Here is a 20,383-nt window from a genome sequence, read left to right on the forward strand (position 1 = left end):
ATGCTAGCAGCAAAACTAAACCTAGAATGGCAGCTGGACCTCAGGCATATATCCCAGCTCAACAGCCACTTCACCCTACGCGTATCATCAGGAGCTCAAAGGATACAGCCTTTTGTGTCCAATCTTTACGCAGCCTTTACCTTGTGCTAGATTTCATTGATTGGGGACATCGTAAGCAGTGGAACGTAATTTCCGGTTTCCCCGCCATATTGATGACGTCATTTCCGGTGTCCGTGTCATATTGTCGCTTGCACGGTAGCCAGCGGTTACCGGAAAGCTCCGATCATGTGACCGATGTGACAGCCAATCATGGCTGTCACATGACCCGAATGCCCACCTCTACCTCCCAGCATTTAGAACCCTTAAAGGGCCCAGAGACAGCTGGCGGGAAAAGGGGTTAAGGTGTGGTTACATGAAAGCGACATGCTGCTTAACTTTTAACATTACGGAACGCCTCCTGTGTGAACAGCACTTTGTGGGGCCATTGTAATATTCTGAAAGGCGGTTATGAGACTTTAAGGGATAAGTTCACCTTTTGTAACATGTTATACCCATATTCAAGGTGTAACATGTTACAAATGTACTAAAGAAAACTCATTTCTGTGAATGAATGGTTTACTACTACCGACAGCCTTTGCAGCTGTCAGCTTGTAGTTCCCAATGAACTATCGCAGCACTGTGGTAGTTCATTTATTCTACCTGTCAGTGTGAAACTGCCTCCCAGTAAGATATTTCAGCAGACAGCTTACACTGACAGTATGCAGAAGACCTGCAGGGCATCAGCAATCTACTGAACGCTGGTGCAATGCATTCCAGAAAAGCATAAAAAGTTGCAGCGCTGTATAAACAAACAAGAATAGAACTGTAAAAAATATTCAAAGAGTGATAAAATATATCAAATCACAATAAAGCATCCATAATTGAATCCAGGTGAAAAAAAAAAAAAAGTTACGCAGTGCACGATTTGATCTCAAGTGTCATCCGTGGTTTCTTGCCTTCACCGAGTGGTTAAAATGCAAACTCACCGGAATTGATTGCAGTCTATGTTATAGGACAGCAATCGTGGGTTGGGATATGAATGTGTTTCATCTCTCAAAATCTCTGTTTGAACCGGTGGTACTCCCACACATAAAGATGGAACTCTCAAGGAATTTTTCAATCCGTCAAGCAGGATAACTTATCAGACATGAGAAGAGAATAAATTCTTATAGTGTAGTATTTATTTTAGCCAAAACATACAGTGGGTACGGAAAATATTCAGACCCCCTTCAATTTTTCACTCTTTGTTATATTGCAGCCATTTGCTAAAATCATTTAGGTTCATTCTTCTTCCTCATGAATGTACACATAGCACCCCATACTGACAGAAAAACACAGAATTGTTGACATTGTTGCAGATTTATTAAAAAAGAAAAACTGAAATATCACATGGTCCTAAGTATTCATACCCTTTGCTGTGACACTCATATATTTAACTCAGGTGCTTTCCATTTCTTCTGATCATCCTTGAGATGGTTCTACACCTTCATTTGAGTCCAGCTGTGTTTGATTATACTGATTGGACTTGATTAGGAAAGCCACACACCTGTCTATATAAGACCTTCCAGATCACAATGCATGTCAGAGCAAATGAGAATCATGAGGTCAAAGGAACTGCCTGAAGAGCTCAGAGACAGAATTGTGGCAAGGCACAGATCTGGCCAAGGTTAGAAAAAGATTTCTGCTGCACTTAAGGTTCCTAAGAGCACAGTGGCCTCCATAATCCTCAATTGAAAGACGTTTGGGACGACCAGAACCCTTCCTAGAGCTGGCCGTCCGGCCAAACTGAGCTATCGGGGGAGAAGAGCCTTGGTGAGAGAGGTAAAGAAGAACCCAAAGATCACTGTGGCTGAGCTCCAGAGATGCAGTCAGGAGATGGGAGAAAGTTGTAGAAAGTCAACCATCACTGCAGCCCTCCACCAGTCGGGGCTTTATGGCAGAGTGGCCCGACGGAAGCCTCTCCTCAGTGTAAGACACATGAAAGCCCGCATGGAGTTTGCTAAAAAACACCTGAAGGACTCCAAGATGGTGAGAAATAAGATTCTCTGGTCTGATGAGACCAAAATAGAACTTTTTGGCCTTAATTCTAAGCGGTATGTGTGAAGAAAACCAGGCACTGCTCATCACCTGTCCAATACAGTCCCAACAGTGAAGCATGGTGGTGGCAGCATCATGCTGTGGGGGTGTTTTTCAGCTGCAGGGACAGGACGACTGGTTGCAATCGAGGCAAAGATGAATGCGGCCAAGTACAGGGATATCCTGGACAAAAACATTCTCCAGAGTGCTCTGGACCTCAGACTGGGCCGAAGGTTTACCTTCCAACAAGACAATGACCCTAAGCACACAGCTAAAATAACGAAGGAGTGGCTTCACAACAACTCCGTGACTGTTCTTGAATGGCCCAGCCAGAGCCCTGACTTAAACCCAATTGAGCATCTCTGGAGAGACCTAAAAATGGCTGTCCACCAACGTTTACCATCCAACCTGACAGAACTGGAGAGGATCTGCAAGGAGGAATGGCAGAGGATCCCCAAATCCAGGTGTGAAAGACTTGTTGCATCTTTCCCAAAAAGACTCCTGGCTGTATTAGATCAAAAGGGGGCTTCTACTAAATACTGAGCAAAGGGTCTGAATACTTAGGACCATGTGATATTTCAGTTTTTCTTTTTTAATAAATCTGCAACAATGTCAACAATTCTGTGTTTTTCTGTCAGTATGGGGTGCTATGTGTACATTCATGAGGAAGAAGAATGAACCTAAATGATTTTAGCAAATGGCTGCAATATAACAAAGAGTGAAAAATTTAAGGGGGTCTGAATACTTTCCGTACCCACTGTATTAAAACAAATAAAATAAAAACACAATAAAATATTTAACTCACATAAACTGAACGCCAGTAAATATGCAAAAAAACTGGCGGTTTGGTACAATAGGAAGGTCCATTAAGTGCATAAAGAATATAATAAACTTACTGCGGGTGCCGCCAAACTAAACCTAGAATGGCAGCTGGACCTCAGGCATATATCCCAGGTCAACGGCTGTTTCCCGCCACGCGCATTATCAGGAGCTCATAGGATGCAGCCTGTTTTGTCCAATATATATGCATCCCTCACCTTGTACTAGCTTTCATTGATTGAGGACATCGTAAGCGGCCGAATGTCCCTTCCAGGTTTCGCCGCCATATTGTTGACGTACTTTCCGGTGTCCGTGCCATATTGTTAACCAGCAATATGACTTCCAGTCCAGCGCCATTTTCTAGTGGACCATTAAGTGGAAAGTAGCGGCATTTTACTTGTCTAATACCACAGTCTGATCAGGCGTTTTATAACTAGATAATTTACAAAAAACAAATGAGGGGGCCAAAACACCAAAAATATAATAAAGACCTGATGTTAAAAAATCTAAATAAAACAAAAACGATCTGTATGTTAATGTATTTAAAAACATAAAGGGGACTCTAGTGTTACTTGTGGACTGCATATGCACACCCATATATATATATATATATATATATATATATATATATATATATATATATATATATATATACAGAATAAGAGTGAAAGATATGTATCTAACCACGGACCCCTAAGGACATATATTCACTCACCCTGCGCTATACAGGAAAAACTAGACGGACAACTTGATGAAAGAAAAAATGACATAAAGTCCAAGCAGCTGTTATAAATAAATAAAATGCATAGTAGGTGTTCGAAGGATCATTAACATAATAGGTCATAAACCACAAACACTAACAGTGCTAAAATACAAGGGACATTCGTGCACTCGCACAAGTCCGTAGAACAGTCTGTTCAGAGTTCCATGGAGACTCCCGTATCTCCCTGAGTCACTTATTCAAGGGAAAGGTGTGAGGGACCTGGATTGAAAGCACCACAATTCCACCACCGCCAAGTGCTCCCCCCCTGCAATGGGAACTCACCAGATAGCCGGTGTATAATTAAACTTATATTTTCCATGTAGAAGAGATGCTTAAGAAGGGATACAATTGCAATATACAGATCTTTCAGCAGTGATTGCAGTATTGGGAAAACAACTGTTTAATCCAATGCCTCGTACACACGCATCGATTATTGGCCGTGAATTTTCAGCCAACGTCCGATCGGCCGATTTTCGGCTTGTTAGTATGATACTTTGGACAACCGACTCCGACTTTTCGGCCGAATAAAATCTGGTGTGCAGGCTATAAAAATTTTGTTGGCCGTCAACACAACGGCGGATTTTCGGTCAGTCAGTACAGATTTCGGCAGACAAAAATCTGATGAGCAAGACTGGGCATGCTCAGAGAAGAAAAAACACACGGAAAGTAAACCAGCACATGACATCACTTCTGAAGTAGAATTTTGTTGGCCGAGAAAATTCATGTGCAGTCTAGGCACATTACAACCAACAAAACACAACTTGGACAAAAGACGGCTGATCGGTCGGCCGATAATCGTTGCGTGTGTACGAGGCTTAAGACCTCTGAAGAAGACACATGGCCGCACAATGAAGTTAGATGAGAAGTAGTTTAATCATAAATTGTGTAAAGGGTTTCACTGTTAAAGTAATAAAGATGTGGAACTTTAACGCACCACACCTCACATGCTTAACTGAATGAACCTGTGTCGTTATTCAAAATTAGCAACTATGTAACTGATTTAAGTGTTCCAGCAATATCTGTTTTTATATTGTAGGTTAAGACTGCATACAAATGTGCATGTGTGCTACGTGATACTATAAATCCCTATCTTCTGAGACGTATGAAAGCAGATGTGAAGATGAGCCTGTCACTTCCTGACAAAAATGAACAGGTGATCTTTATTTCTTTACTATTTGTAATTATGGCATCACATGAGTAGAAAACACATTAAGAAAATAATTGAGTGCTTTTTTATAATGTTAAAAAAAAAATCATATTGAAAGCAAAGGGGAGTGGGGAAGGATTTCATTTTTTGAAGCGGTGCATGCTAAAACTTCAGGCACGCACTTCATAAAACCTTTTCCTGACTGTACCATGTCAGCCTACCGCTGGGGTATGCTCCACCCATATCCCCAGGAGGCATGGAGGAGCTCAGCTATGAGGAAAGATTAGAGGAACTGAATTTATTCTCTCTTGAGAAGAGGAGATTAAAGGGGGATATGATCAACATGTATAAATACATAAGGGGTCCATATAGTAAACTTGGTGTTGAGGTATTCAATTTAAGGCCATCACAGAGGACAAGGGGGCACTCTTTACGTCTAGAGGAAAAGAGATGTCATCTCCAAAAATGGAAAGGTTTCTTCACAGTAAGAGCTGTGAAAATGTGGAATAGACACCCTCCAGAGGTGGTTCTGGCCAGCTCACTAGATTGCTTTAAAAAAAGCCTGGATTCTTTCCTAGGTGTAACAAATTTAACTGGGTACTAATATTTATAGGTAAAGTTGATCCAGGGAATATCCGATTGCCTCTCGGGGATCAGGAAGGATTTTTTTCCCCTGCTGTAACAAATTGGATCATGCTTTGCTGGGGTTTTTCGCCTTCCTCTGGATCAACTACGGGTATAGGATTGTGTATTTGGGATTATACGGATGGTTTTCCTCAATGTTTTTTACTGGTTGAGTCAGATGGACTTGTCTTTTTTCAACCTGACTAACTATGTAACCTGCATGACGTAATTCATAAATTTGACTCCCTCCCTCAGGCCGGCGTTCATTTCTTTTCTTCCTCACCTTGTAGGACCAAGCAGCACCCCTTACCTGGCTGCAATAAACTTGTGGCCGTCCACCTGTTGCTCCCAAGGTGCAAACCCTCTTGTAGATGAGTTCAACTTTAAAAAAAGAAAAAAATCACAAAATGCACATTTTAAATAGGCTTCTTGTTTGGATGTTATGGCTGGCATTGTGATTAATGCCCCGCTAAATGCATGGCTGTTCCCAAAGGTTATACCATGGCTATGCAGCTATCTGGTATGTAATTCTGCCTGATTTTATTGTCTTTTTGCCTTTGTAATGCATGCTGTATCTTCCTTCATTCAGTGCTGTTTCTTTAGAATGAATGGTTCCCCCTATGGCAGCTGCAATGCTTTTTCAGCTCCACATAAGCTTGGGGTTGAATAAAGGCTCCTGCTTGTGGTCTATTGAAGTTTACTCCACTTTTGGTAAAATGTGCAATGATGATAGTTACTATCCCCTTGGGTAATCTGTGTACATTGCAGAATATTATTATAATCTCTGTTTTTAGAGTCCTACCTTTTTTTGTTTCTGTCCTGAACAAAACTTTTTCATTGTCCTGCTTCTGGCATGACTGGGTCTGATGAATTACCACCTGGTGAATGTCTGAGCTCTGGTCTGGGAAGCTGCAAGTATTAGCCTTCCTTAGCAGTAGTTAACGCCTTGGAGGGTTATCTCTAATTACTATTGCATTGAATTTGTTTTGTGCTGCTTTTTTTTTAGTCTGCAGGGCTGTAGTTTTGAAGTAGATGGATAATTTAAAACCTCTTAGTTACCAGATGACTTGGGTAGTATTGTACATGTTATATTATTATTCTTAATGTGGAGTTCTTCTTAGACTTGCCCAGTGTTTCTGCTTGTCAGGGATTTATTTTTTACTGAGACAAGTCCTGGTGCAGCAAGCAGTAAATCTGTGTGTGGTTACCTCCTTGTATTTCTTGTACAAATGCAAACCCCAAATAAGGATCAGTGCTACCAAAGAAGGTAGGGGACAGTTCCAATCTGCTTTCTAGGCATACCGCCCTCTTCAGACTCTTCCAGAGACAGAGATGCGGATGAACATGACTGGATGAATCCTGCTTTGTTCAAGCAGTCAGGGATGAAGATGACGAGGACCAAAACTTTATCACAATTCATAAACGTGGTCAAAACATTCTAAATTAGTTGTTCGAATTCCCCTAGTGCAAGAGTCATCCATCTGTTCTAGCAAGGTCCAGTTTTCCTTCCAAAACCAGTAACTAGTCTCAAGAGCTTTCTCAGGCCAACCAACATTCTTCACACTCTTCCAAAGAATAAGATTCAGATGAGGATGAACTTTATCCAGCTTTTGAGCTCTTCTTTGTAAGGCTGGTGAGATGCCTTAAGATTAAAAGGAAAGCAGTGGAAGTATTTTTTAAGTGCCTCTGAAGACCGCTTTGCAATTTCCCTATGGTAACTTAATTAAGGCTCATTCTAGTAGAATGGAGCAAAAAGCATGTTTTCACAGCAGATGTCAAAATTATGCCTTTGTGAAGAGAATGGTGTCCAGCGTTTGGAGTCACCACTTTTGGTCGGTGTGTTACTTATGGGATTGGACAGATGTATTACTTTACCGTTAGAAGATGATGTGGCCTTCAAGGAAGTACTTATTTACTGCATTAGTTCATAAAAGATGAAGCCTAAATTGACAGCAAGGCTCTGTGATTGTGCTCAGTCTGGCTTCCTGCCTCAAGATACATGTCTGAGTTGGCGAATAAGGTCAAGTTCTCCATCCGGAGAAGCTCTAGTTAGCTGCCTGAATATTAAGAGGCTCAGGTTTGCAGATTTAGGTTGCTCTACGAGAATGGAAGATGTCCTCATGAGAGCATGAAAGAGCAGCATTAACAAAGTCTACAACAAAGTCTGGCATAAATTCCAAGAATATGCTACTTCAGAAGTTTTCTCCAGGGAAGCAAGAGTTTGCCATGTCACCAGTTTTCTTCAAAGTGGTCTCCAAATAGGCCTGAGCGCAAGCTCACTCAAAGAACACACTTCTGCAATGTCAGGCCTTAACAGGAGTCAGTGGACCTCTGATTCTTTTATTCTTAAGGCCGTAGTAAAGCTAAGGCCTCCCAGAGCCCCCACGTTTCTACAGGGGACCTCACAATAGTACTCAAATGCCTATCTGATCCAAAAATCCATGATGAAGTTGTTGCTATGGGAATTGTCATTAAAGAACGCTTTCCTAGTAGCGGTAGCCTCAGCTAGGAGGGTTTGTGAGTTGGGAGCTCTAGGGTATAAAGAACCCTATTAGTCCTTCCTGGAGGACAGAGTTATTCTGTTCCAGATGCTGAATAATATTCCAAAAGTGCCCTCAAGATTTCATCTAAGTCAAGAAATCGTGTTGCCTACTTTTCACCAGGAGGATGGACAAAAAGTTAGTCCTTTTGGATGTCGGGGAGTCACTGAAGACGTATATCCATGCTACCTAAATTTTAATTTCATCAGATTGCCTGTTTGTGGTTCCCAGAGGTTCACGCAAGAGGGCCAGAGATTAGAGTGGAGTGATTGTGAAAGTGATCTCCCTCGCAGGTTAGGGGGTTTGCCCTTTCGAGAGGAATAAAGGCGCACTCCACAAGAAGTGTCTCAACCTCCTGGGCAGCCGCCTGTAGAGACTTAATGAAGTCAATATGCCAGGCGGCAACGTGATCATCCATACAAACCTTTAGTTCTCAATATCGCATAGAGCCGTCATTTTTGACAACTGGTAATTTTGTCAAAACGGTTATTTCATTAGCCTGAGGCCATAATTAACCCTATTTTCTTTCCCCATTATCCCACCCTGGTTAGCTAGTTAGTTTTCAGTAGTAGGCTGACATAGAGCTGTCAGGAAAAGGGAGAATTGAATATCAAATACTTACCGCAATTTTCCTTTCCTGACCTGCTCCATGTCAGCACAGACTCCCACTCAGGTGAAATCGAGTTATGGAATGCCAGCGTGAGGGAGGGAGTCAAATTTATGAGCATACCCCAATGGTAGGCTGACATGGAGCAATGTCACAAAAGGAAAATTGTGGTAAGCATTTGATGATCAATTTTCCATTCTTCAAGCTTGTCTGATCGCACATCTGTTTTGTTGTGGTAAAATATATTTCTACTATTATGTATTGCCATTTTTATAGGTGTTGTTCTGTCGTTTCACTGATGACCAGCGACAAGTGTACCAGACCTATATAGATTCCAAGGAAGTCTATGGAATACTAAATGGAGATATGCAGGTAAGTAAAACAATTTGAAAAGAAAGCTAGTGGACAAGCAACATGAGACGAAGGGCATATAGTGCTCTTGCAGGGCTGGAAACAGTGACTGAATCGAGTTTCAGTGTGTGTTTGTTTTTTTTGGGTTTTTTTTGTATGTTTTCTGTTTGACCTACTTCCATATGCAAACCAAATACAGACTGTCAAGATCATTGTAAACCTCTTCAAAAGCCATACATACAGAAAGTGCATTTACTCTATTGTACTATTTAGGCCAATAAAAGTGAGCTGCCACTGATGAAGTGAGCTGCCACTTAGATAAAGGTAAGCCTGTGGATGTGGTGTATCTGGACTTTGCAAAGGCCTTTGACACCGTTCCCCACAAACGCTTACTGTACAAACTAAGGAAGGTAGGTATGGACCATAAGGGGAGTACCTGGATAGAGAACTGGCTCCAGGGGAGAGTACAGAGGGTGGTGATTAATGGGGAGTACTCGGATTGGGCGGGTGTGGAAAGTGGGGTCCCCCAGGGTTCTGTCCTGGGACCAATCCTTTTTAATTTATTCATAAATGATCTAGAGGAGGGGATATCTAGTACAATCTCAGTATTTGCAGATGATACTAAATTAGGCATGCCAATATCTTCTATGCAGGATGTGGAAATCTTGCAAGCAGACCTGAACAAAATAACGGGTGGGCAACTACATGGCAGATGAGATTTAATGTAGAAAAATGTAAAGTAATGCACTTGGGGCCAGAAACCAGAAAGCAAGCTACTCACTAGGGGGGGAACCTCTGGGTGAGTCTAGGATGGAAAGGGACCTGGGGGTACTGGTAGACAACAGGCTTGGCAGTGGCATGCAATGCCAAGCCGCCGCAAGCAAAGCCAACAGAATACTGGGTTGTATAAAAAAGGGGATTCACTCCAGAAATAGATTATTCTCCCACTCTACAAGACTCTGGTCCGGCCACATCTGGAGTATGCTGTCCAGTTCTGGGCACCGGTCCTCAGGAAGGATGTGCTGGAACTGGAGAAAGTCCAGTGAAGGGCAACAAAAATAATTAGGGGAATGGAGGACATCAGCTATGAGGAAAGACTACAAGCACTGAACCTATTCTCTCTGGAGAAGAGACGATTGAGGGGGGGATATGATATCAATGTACAAATACTGTACTGGCGACCCTAGCATAAGGAACAAACTATTCAGAGAAAGGAGATACAATAAGACACGTGGCCACTCACTAAAACTTGAGGAAAGGCGGTTTAACCTTAAAGTGCGTAAGGGGTTCTTCACTGTAAGAGCGGTAAGGATGTGGAATTCTCTTCCACAAGCAGTCGTATCAGCGGGGAGCATTGATAGTTTCAAAAAACTATTGGATGGACACTTTAAAGACCACAACATACAGGGGTATACAATGTACAGTTAAAAGCAAACACACACACACATCATAGGTTGAACTGGATGGACTGATGTCTTTTTTCAACCTCACTAACTATGTAACTATGTATACATTTGAAGTGCATTGCAAACCTAAAGCTAAACTTTGAAGTTACAGCCAGTAAGCCAGTTTTATGGCTAAAGCGCAAATAGTCTCCACATTACACTCAGTACAAATATTACTCTAGTTAAATAGCCGTTGTAGCATAAACAAGTATAATAATGGTCAGGTTGAGACTTTTTTTTTTCCCTTAAGAGTTCAGACTAAATTTGCACCAGAACACTAAATATTGGTGTGCTGGCACCACTTTGTATCTTCTACTCTAGTACATTCCACAACCACATGCTATAGCCAGATGCAAGGATTCTCACTAGTTTAGCTTTACAGCTTCAGTATCACTTTTCTGCAGTATGAGCCGGTCACAGGCAGAGTAGTGGCATGGGAAGCAGTTAAGCTAAAGCAAGAATCCCAGGTCTTTCCGAACAGGAGTACATATCCTGTGGAAGGTCAAACAATTTACTTTTTCCTGCTGTGTAATTTGTTTTATGCCTAGAGTTCTATTTAATGCCTCCTTTAGGGGACAATTGGTCTAATGAAGTAGTCAACGGTAACTTTTGACAGGAGCTTCCCTGGAGACCTGTAGAAGAAGCTTTAAAGCATTGCTTATTAAAGTTGTATTGCACCCATAAATAAAAATATATTCCTTTGGAGCTCACAATTTCTTAAATGTGGTAACTGCATCAGTTTTCTCTTTTTTTTCCTTTATTTTCACCGGGTGATCCTGCCAGTAATTCTGTAATTTTTTAACTTGTAAACCAGGTTTTCTAGACAAAGTAGCATGTAGGAGGTTGAGACAAATTGTTTAACACTGACAGGGGTGCTTACCATGGCCATCTTTTATTCATTTATGTACTGCCTATAAAATGTTACCTTGAGTTAAACTTTAATTTGTTTGTTAAATCTATCTAAACCTGCTAGTCTAAGGCTCCTTTTACATGGGCTTTCTGATCAGGTCCGCCTGTTAGTTTTGCAGGCGGACTTGATCGGACGCTCCATTCACCTCTATGGGGCAGCGGATGTCAGCTGTGACATGTCTGCTGACACCAGCTGCTATCCGAGCTGATCCTGTTCGTGAAATCCAGACAGATAGTAACCCTAGTTTCCATCTGCCTGGCACATCGGAACGGATGAAAATGAACAGGCGGTCAGTTTTCATCCGATCTCCCCATAGAGGAAAGCAGGGGCTCTGACAGGTCCGTCTCAGCACAGTGAGCAGAGACAGACCTGTCATCCGCCTGCCTAGCAGGGATCAACAGATCGATCCCCCCGCTGAGCAAAGCTGAGTCTGCCGGGCGGACGCCCATGTGAGAGGACCCTAACACTATCCTCTGCCCTCACTGAAAGTGCTGCTGTCCTAAGGTGTCGGCTTTACTACGTAATCCAAATTTCAGATGCCCTAATACATGAAATGTGTTACTGGATGAAGCACAAGGTAAAAGAAAGCAAAAAAACACCTTAAAGAAACTAGAGCAGCTATCGCATCTAAGTAATAAGTAATACTGTGCATTACATTTTTGTTTTTGGGTTTAATACTGATTTAATTCGTTCTTTGCATTGGTTGCCAGGCTTCTGCGATTTATTCATCCCTTTGTAAAAAAAAAAAAAAAAAAACAGGCCATGTCAAGGGCTCCCTGTAAAGCGAGGTTTTAATATTTGAGAGTCTCCATATTGTAGCATATAGCAATGGTAAATTATGGGCAGGCATGCCTAAATGAAGCCCACTACAGTTTGCTGGGCTTCTAGTGGGTCCCTGTGCCTTTAGATAAGAGTGGGCTGCGTCCAGGCATGGCTGCCGTTAAATTATTGCAAAGGAGCCTTGTCAAGACACTGAGGCTTCCTTATATATTTGCAAATGTTGTGCAACTAAAATATCTGTTTTTAATGCAAATTTACTACAAGGAATGCAATAAAAAATATAAGAACGCAATCAGGGCAGCTAAAAAAGACTACGAGAGACCCATAGTGGAGGAGAGTAAAGAGTAGAAAAAAATCCCAAGAAATGTTTTTACTATATTAACAGTAAAAAGTCGAGGTCGGAACGCATAGGCCCTATAAAGGACACTGAAGGGAAGATGGTTACAGATGACAATGAGAAGGCAACTGTACTAAATGTTTTCTTCTCCTCCGACTTCACACAGGAAAAGGATGGGTATAACAGCCACGACTGTATTGTCATTAACACATCACAGGATGTACCCTTGTGGCTAACAGAGGCCAGAGTCTGGAAAAGTCTCATTAAAAAAAAAAAAACAAAACATGTTCTACTTGCCTTCTCTGTGTAGTTTGGTTTTGCACAGAGCAGCCTGGACCCGCCTCTTCTCGGGTCCCCCGTTGCTGCTCCTGGCCCCTCCCTCCTATTGAGTGCCCCCACAGCAAGCAGCTTGCAATGGGGGCCCCTGAGCCGAGCTGCAGCCCTGTGTGTCTATTCAGACACAGAGCTGCCATTCGGCCCCACCCCCTCTCTTTCCTGATTGGCTCACTGACTTTTGACAGCTGCAGGATACAGTGGCGCCGTGGCTGTGTCTCAGCCAATCAAGAGGGAGAGTCCCGGATGGCTGAGGGACTCATGGACATCGCTGGACAGAGATGGGACACAGGTAAGTATTAGCGGATGCTGGGGAGGCTGCTACACATAGAATGCATTAACATAAAAAAAACCTTCCTAACTTTGCAACTCCTTTAACATAAATAAATCTCCAGGACCCGATGGCTTACACCCAAGAGTCCTCAAAGAACTCAGGTTATAGCCAGACCACTATTCCTAAACTCAATGGACAACATACTGACAGAAATGGTACCAGCTGATTGGCAAAAAGCCCACGTGGTACCAATATTCAAAAAAGAGCAGAGATATATTCCTGGAAACTACAGGCCAGTCAGTCTAACATCGGAAGTTTGTAAACTTTGAGGGCATTATAAGGGACCATATCCAAACATTTGCTGATAAAAACTGTATCATTTAGGGATGCACCGAAATGAAAATTTTGGGCCGAAACCGAAAATGCAGGATGCCCTTGGCCGAAAACCGAAACCGAAAATGACTTTTTCCCCCAAAAAAATTTAAAATGGATAGAACAGGGGCATACACCAAAAACAGGCAGGCGTACACCTGTCGCTGCCACCCTGTCACAGTATATGTACTGTGACGGGTTGGCAAGAGGTTAATTTAATTACCAATGGTATTTGTATTACGAAGCATGAGGGGTTAATGTATTGCCACTGCTGGTCACTCATCTATTAGTGACTGACCAGTGGCAGGTAATTAACCCCTTTGTGCTGCATTAGTGCAACCAGTATCAGTGTTAATTAACACTGGTTGCACTGATACTGGTTGCACTAATGCAGCACAAAGGGGTTAATTACCTGCCACTGGACAGTCGCTAATAGATGAGTGACCACTAGTGACAATACATTAACCCCTCATGCTTCATAATACAAATATCATTGGTAAGCTGCCTCCGCTCTACCCCCCCCCCCCCCCCCCACTGCCTCAGCTACCCCTCCTCGGGTGTCCTTCATTCAAAAGTCCCGCCTCTGGCCGGGGACACCGCCTCTCAATGACGTCCCTATTACTCTGTGCATTAGTGAATGGACATACCAGGCGGGGCGAGCGGCCGCTATAGATATTACTATGTGATCCTTCCCTGTGCATCCCTGTCAGCCTGTCAGTGTCAACTATGTGTGAATGAGAACAGAACTGACCTAACACCGGGCGGGGGGGCGGGGCGAGCGGCCGCTATAGATATTACTATGTGATCCATCCCTGTGCATCCCTGTAAGCCTGTCAACTATGTGTGAATGAGAACAGAACAGAACAGAACTGACACCGGGCGGGGGGAGCGGCCGCTATTAGCTGTAACTATGTGAGCGTTTCACTTCCTTGTCAGCGGAGATACATGCCTGTCAGGGAAGTGAAACGCTCACATAGTTACAGCTAATAGCGGCCGCTCCCCCCGCCCGGTGTCAGGTCAGTTCTGTTCTCATTCACACATAGTTGACAGGCTTACAGGGATGCACAGGGATGGATCACATAGTAATATCTATAGCGGCCGCTCGCCCCGCCCCCCCGCCCGGTGTTAGGTCAGTTCTGTTCTCATTCACACATAGTTGACACTGACAGGCTGACAGGGATGCACAGGGAAGGATCACATAGTAATATCTATAGCGGCCGCTCGCCCCGCCCTCCCGCCTGGTATGTCCATTCACTAATGCACAGAGTAGTAGGGACGTCATTGAGAGGCGGACGGCCGGCCAGAGGCGGGACTTTTAAAGCCTGCCCTGTGCTGCGCTGCGCCCTCCTCCTTCTCCACGGCGGCCATTATTTTCGGCAATGTTAACCCATTATCGGCCGAAATGAGATAGGCTCATTTTCGGCCGATAATTTCGGTGGCCGAAATTTCGGTGCATCCCTAGTATCATTAGTAGTAATCCGCTTGGGTTTACAAAAGGTCGTTCCTGCCAGACCAATCTGTTAACATTCTACAAGAAAGTGAGCTGCCATCTAGATAGGGGAAGGCCTGTGGATGTGGTGTATCTGGATTTTGCATAAGCATTCAGTACAGTTCCCCATAAACGCCTTTTCTACAAACTGAGGTCTGTAGGCATGCACCATAGGGTTTGTTCTTGGAAAGAAAATTAGTTACAAGGGCTTGTTTAAAGGGTGGTGATAAATAACATGTACTCAGACTGGTCTGGAGTGGTATGTGGGGTACCCCAATGCTCTTTCTTGGGACCAATTCTGTTTAATTTATTCATAAATTACATATAGGTTGGTATAAATAGCTCAATCTCAGTGTTTACTGACGACACAAAAATAGGTAGGGCAATAGCATCACAGCAGGATATAGAAACCTTACAAGAGGACCTGAATAAATTAATGGAGTGGGCAACTAGATGGCAAATGAGGTTTAACATTGAAAAATGTAAGGTAATGCACTTGAGGGTTAAAAATATAAATACACGTTACTTACTAGGGGAAGAACCTCTGGGGGATTCCAGGATGGAGAAGGATCTTGGGGTCCTAGTAGAAGACTGAGGAATAGTATGCAATTTTAAGCAAAGCCAGCAAAATATTGGCATGCATTAAAAAGGGGATTTACTCCAGAGATAATCCTGCCCCTTTTTAAAACTCAGCCGCATCTGGAGTATTCTGTCCAGTTCTGGCCACCAATCCTCAGAAAGGATGTGCTGGAGCTGGAAAGAGTCCAGAGAATGGCAACAAAATGAATATGGAGACTGGAGGACCTCTATTATGAGGAACGCCTACAAATACTAAATGTATTCTCCCTGTAGAAGAGATGCTTGAGAGGAGATATGATGGTGATATACAAATATCTCAATGGTGATCCCCAGCGTAAGTATGAAACTTTTCAGTCCCAGGGAGTGTAAGAAGACATGGGACCACAGGATAAGACCGGAAGAGAAGCGATTTTAACCTTAAGCTGCATAGGGGATTTTTCACTGTCAGGGCGGTAAGGATGTGGAACTCTTACACAATCTGTGGTGTTAGCAGGAAGTATTGATAGTTTTAAAAGACTTGGACGTGCATCTTAACAAAAACAATGTACAGGGTTATGGGAAATGATTATCTACACAAACACACACAACAACATAGGTTGAACTGGATGGACTTGTATTTATTCAACCTTACCTACTATGTAACTATATATGTTAGACAGTGTAATTTTATTTTGTTTTTTTGCGGGCTAGGTAAGTCTGCTGGGAAATGTTGAGGTTGGTTCTAGTCTGTGAGTAACCCACAGGGGAATACCCTCACATGTAGCTAAGGCAGAGACCAGGCACAAAGCAGGAGCCATAAATAAAAAACCGTGCAGCACAACAAAAATAAATCTCTTGTACTGAATATAAACACCAAAATATCAAAAAGTGCTATACACATCTAATACAGTTCTAATGTGCAACAAATCTCATAGTCCACAAATAGTGTAAATAAAAGTCCAATCGGTGTATATGTAACCACCACTGTGATACTGTGCATTACCAGAAGGTCAACGTAAGCGGTGTTCCCCTCAGGGATAATACCTTTGACAGACTCCTGGCAGATCCTCACTCTTTTCCCCAAGGAAGGTTACACGGGTCTTCAGGCACCCAGGAACACCCGATGTATATGAGAAGGAAAGGGAAGTACACAAGATCGAATGCTCTCCGTTTAAATGGTTTAATTTATAAAAGAAGAATATTGCACTTACAAAATAAAGTACTGTCGCCATTGCTAGCTCAAATGCACATGTGAAATACATATGCCGACTCTCAGCTGAATGGTAAGATGGCTTCGGGTTGACATCACACCCAAGACTCCACCCCCCATATGCATTACATCCAAAGGCAAGGACTTCTTCAGAAAGAGAGACCAGCAGTGGCTTTTGTGACTTCCGTGTGCCTTCGCCCAGTGTGTGCGGGGCACTCATGACAGAGGGGACCCAGGTGAGTGGACAAAAGCTGCCAGCTCCAGACCAATATCTCCATTGATATTGGTGTGGAGTTGGCAGCTGTGGTCTGTAGGGAAAAGAGGAGTGAGGGGATCTGCCATGAGTCTATCAGAGCTATTATCCCTCAGGGGAACGCAGCTTACCTTCTGGTACTGCAGGGGGACTCATAGCTATGAGGTGAGAGGCCGGTTTGTATGGTGGTGGACCAATCCTAATATTTGGATCACAGTGGTGATTGCCTATACTGATTGGACTTTTATTTACACTATTTGTGGACTCATATTTGTTGCACATTATAATTGTATTAGATGTGTATAGCGTTTTTTTTGATATTTTGATGTTTATATTCAGTTCAAGAGATTTATTTATTTATGGTATTGATACGTGTTGTGATTTCACCTAATTAGTGTCTGTTGGTAGCATTATTATTATTATTTTTATTTCATACAGTGCCTTAAAAAAGTATTCATACCCCTTGAAATATTTCACATTTTGTCCTCTTACAACCAAAAACGTAAATGTATCTTATTGGGCTTTTATGTGGTAGACCAACACAAAGTGACACATAATTGTGAAGTGGAAGGAAAATGATAAACGGTTTTCAAACTTTTTTACAAATAAATATCTGAAAAGTGTGGCGTGCATTTGTATTCAGTCTCCTTTACTCTAACACCCCTAACTAAAATCTAGTAGAGTCAGTTGCCTTCAGAAGTCACCTACTTAGTCCACTTGTGTGTTTTTAGTCTCAGAATAAATACAGGTGTTCTGTGAAGCCCTCAGAGGTTTGTTAGAGAACCTTAGTGAACAATCTGCATCACGAAGGCCAAGGAACACACCAGACAGGTCAGGGATAATGTTGTGGAGAAGTTTAAAGCAGGGTTAGGTTATAAAAAAATATCCCAAGCTTTGAACATCTCACGGAGCACTGTTCAATCCATCATCCGAAAATGGAAAGAGTATGGCACAACTGCAAACCTCCTGTAAATTGGACACATATTATTAACACCATTTTATGAACTAATATATTTATTATTTCAAATATTCATAACATTTTTTTTATAGAAGGTTACTTAGTTTAACAAATTTATCACAGCTGGAGTTTATGTGCCATTTTATACACGTTTGTGGAGGTGGTGTATATATACATAGAATTTTTTCTAACAACATTATTTTACCATTTTTATGCTAGTTTTTTTCACATTTAAAGGGGCGGCAGTTAGGGGTTAGCATATCAGGTTGGCGCCTTCATAGATTACACAACTACAAACCTACCAAGACATGTCTGTCCACCTAAACTGACAGGCCAGGTAGGGAAAGCATTATTTAGAGAAGCAGCCAGGAGGCCCATAGTGACTCCGGAAGAGCTGCAGAGATCCACAGCTAAGGTGGGAGAATCTGTCCACAGGACAACTATTGGTCATGCACTCAGCAAATCTGGCCTTTATCGAAGAGTGGCAAGAAGAAATAAGAAGTCCAGTTTGCAGTTTGCGAGAAGCCATGTGGGGAACACAGCAAACGTGGAAGAAGGTGCCCTGGTCAGATGAGCCCAAAATTAAACTTTTTGGCCTAAAAGCAAAACGCTATGTGTGGCAGAAAATGAACACTGCACATTACCCTGAATATACCATACCAACTGTGAAACATGGTGGTGGCAGCATCATGTTGTATGGATGCTTTTCTTTAGCAGGGACAGGAAAGCTTGTCATATTTGATGGGAAGCCGGATGAAGCCAAATACAGGGCAATCTTAGAAAACCTGTTCGAGTCTGCAAAAGACTTGAGACTGGGGCAGAGGTTCACCATCCAGCGGGATAACAACCCTAAACATACAGCCAGAGCTACAATAGAATGGTTTAGATCAAAGCATATTTATGTGTTAGAATGGCCCAGTCAAAGTCCAGACCTAAATCGAATTGAGAATCTTTGGGAAGACTTTTCTGTTCATAGACGCTCTCCATCCAATCTGACAGAGCTTGAGCTATTTTGCACAGAAGAATGGGCAAAAAGGTCACTCTCTCTCAAAGCTGGTAGAGACATACCCAAAAGGATTTGCAGCTGTAATTGCAGAGAAAGGTGGTTCTCCAAAATATTGACTCGGGGGGGGGGGGGGGTTTCGCCACACTTTTTCAGATATATTTATTTTTAAAAACGTTTGAAAACCATTTATCCTTTTCCTTCCACTTCACAATTATGTGACACTTTGTGTTGGTCTATCACATAAAATCCCGATAAAATACATTTTTGTTTTTGGTAGTAACATGACAAAATGTGGAAAATCTCAAGGGGTATGAATACTTTTTCAAGGCACTGTAAATTTGAGCATAGGATATGTGTGTATTTTGTGGTTGCGCTAATTGATTTTAGTATTTTACCAAAGAAGGAGCCAGGTGTGACAATCTCTGAATCCAATTCTAGTTCTATTTTGTGCACGTAACAAGTGGCCTTCTTGACAAATGCAGACTTTTCTGCATCTATTCCACAATTCCTCAGGCAAATACTGGCTCTAATGCAGCCATCTTTGCCCTGGGTTAAAAAAGAAAACCTCATGCCTCTTCTACTTCAATTTCTCTACCTGAGCCCTAGGCAGACATAGAAGAAAATGATGAGGATGTTAAAGCAGTATTGGAGGAAGCTGCAGAAGTTGTTGCTGTTGTTTGTCATGGCATTGTGCAGCTGGATTCTCATCAATCTCGTCATGTCCCTTTGGGTACAAAGCGACCTGCAAAAATCTTTTATAATGTTCCCTGTTCATGAACAGACAGACTGTGCAAGCTATGTTGATTTAATCACTCCAGGCACGCTTTTTACCCAATATCATTGCCAAACTCAATCCAGTGGAAAAAGTTCACAAAAAAGTATTCTATTCCTGTGGTTGATCCTGTCGTCACAGTCCTAAATATCTCACTGTACCTATTGAAGATGTTCCTTCTTTTAAAGATTCCACAGATAGAAAGTTTGAGAGATTTTCAAAGGTTCTCTTTTATTTTACATGTCCAGCCCTGCATCCAGCTCTTGCTGTAATTTCAGTTTGTCAAACTGGAACTAATTGGGCTAGGGCAATAAATACCCAACATGACCCTGTTTTCCAGGATTGTGCCTTAACCCCTTGACCTCCAGAAGAATTACACCCCTTCATGACCAGACCTATTTTTGGGAAAAGGCACTGTGATGCTGTACCCAAATAAAATGTATGTCTTTTTTTTCCCCACAAATAGAGCTTCTTTTTAGTGGTGTTTGGTTACCTCTGCGGGTTTTTTTTTTTGAGCTGTAAACAAAAAAAGACTGACAATTCTGAAAAAACAAAAACACAGTATTTTTTACTTTCTGCTTTAAAACATATCCAAAAAAAAAAAAAAAAAACAGAAAAAAATCGAATTTCTTCATCAGTTTAGGGCAATATGTATTCTACATATTTTTGGTTAAAAAAAAAAAAACCCAATAAGCAAATATTAATTGGTTTGTGCAAAAG

The 20,383-nt window shown here is 42.2% G+C and overlaps 1 protein-coding gene across 1 annotated transcript in view; it reads left to right on the forward strand.

Annotated features, from left to right (window-relative positions):
• The window catches only part of ERCC6 (ERCC excision repair 6, chromatin remodeling factor), a gene marked incomplete at its 5' end in the record, with an annotated part of 174,855 nt that overhangs the window by 96,789 nt on the left and 57,683 nt on the right, over positions 1-20,383 (forward strand). The window contains 2 exons of the mRNA XM_082268943.1: positions 4,734-4,850; positions 8,892-8,987. Of these exons, the coding sequence (XP_082125069.1) occupies positions 4,734-4,850; positions 8,892-8,987 (213 nt within the window). The remainder of the gene's footprint in view (positions 1-4,733; positions 4,851-8,891; positions 8,988-20,383) is intronic.

Source organism: Pelophylax lessonae (assembly GCF_965119305.1).
Source record: "Pelophylax lessonae genome assembly, chromosome: 9".
NCBI classification, from domain to species: domain Eukaryota; kingdom Metazoa; phylum Chordata; class Amphibia; order Anura; family Ranidae; genus Pelophylax; species Pelophylax lessonae.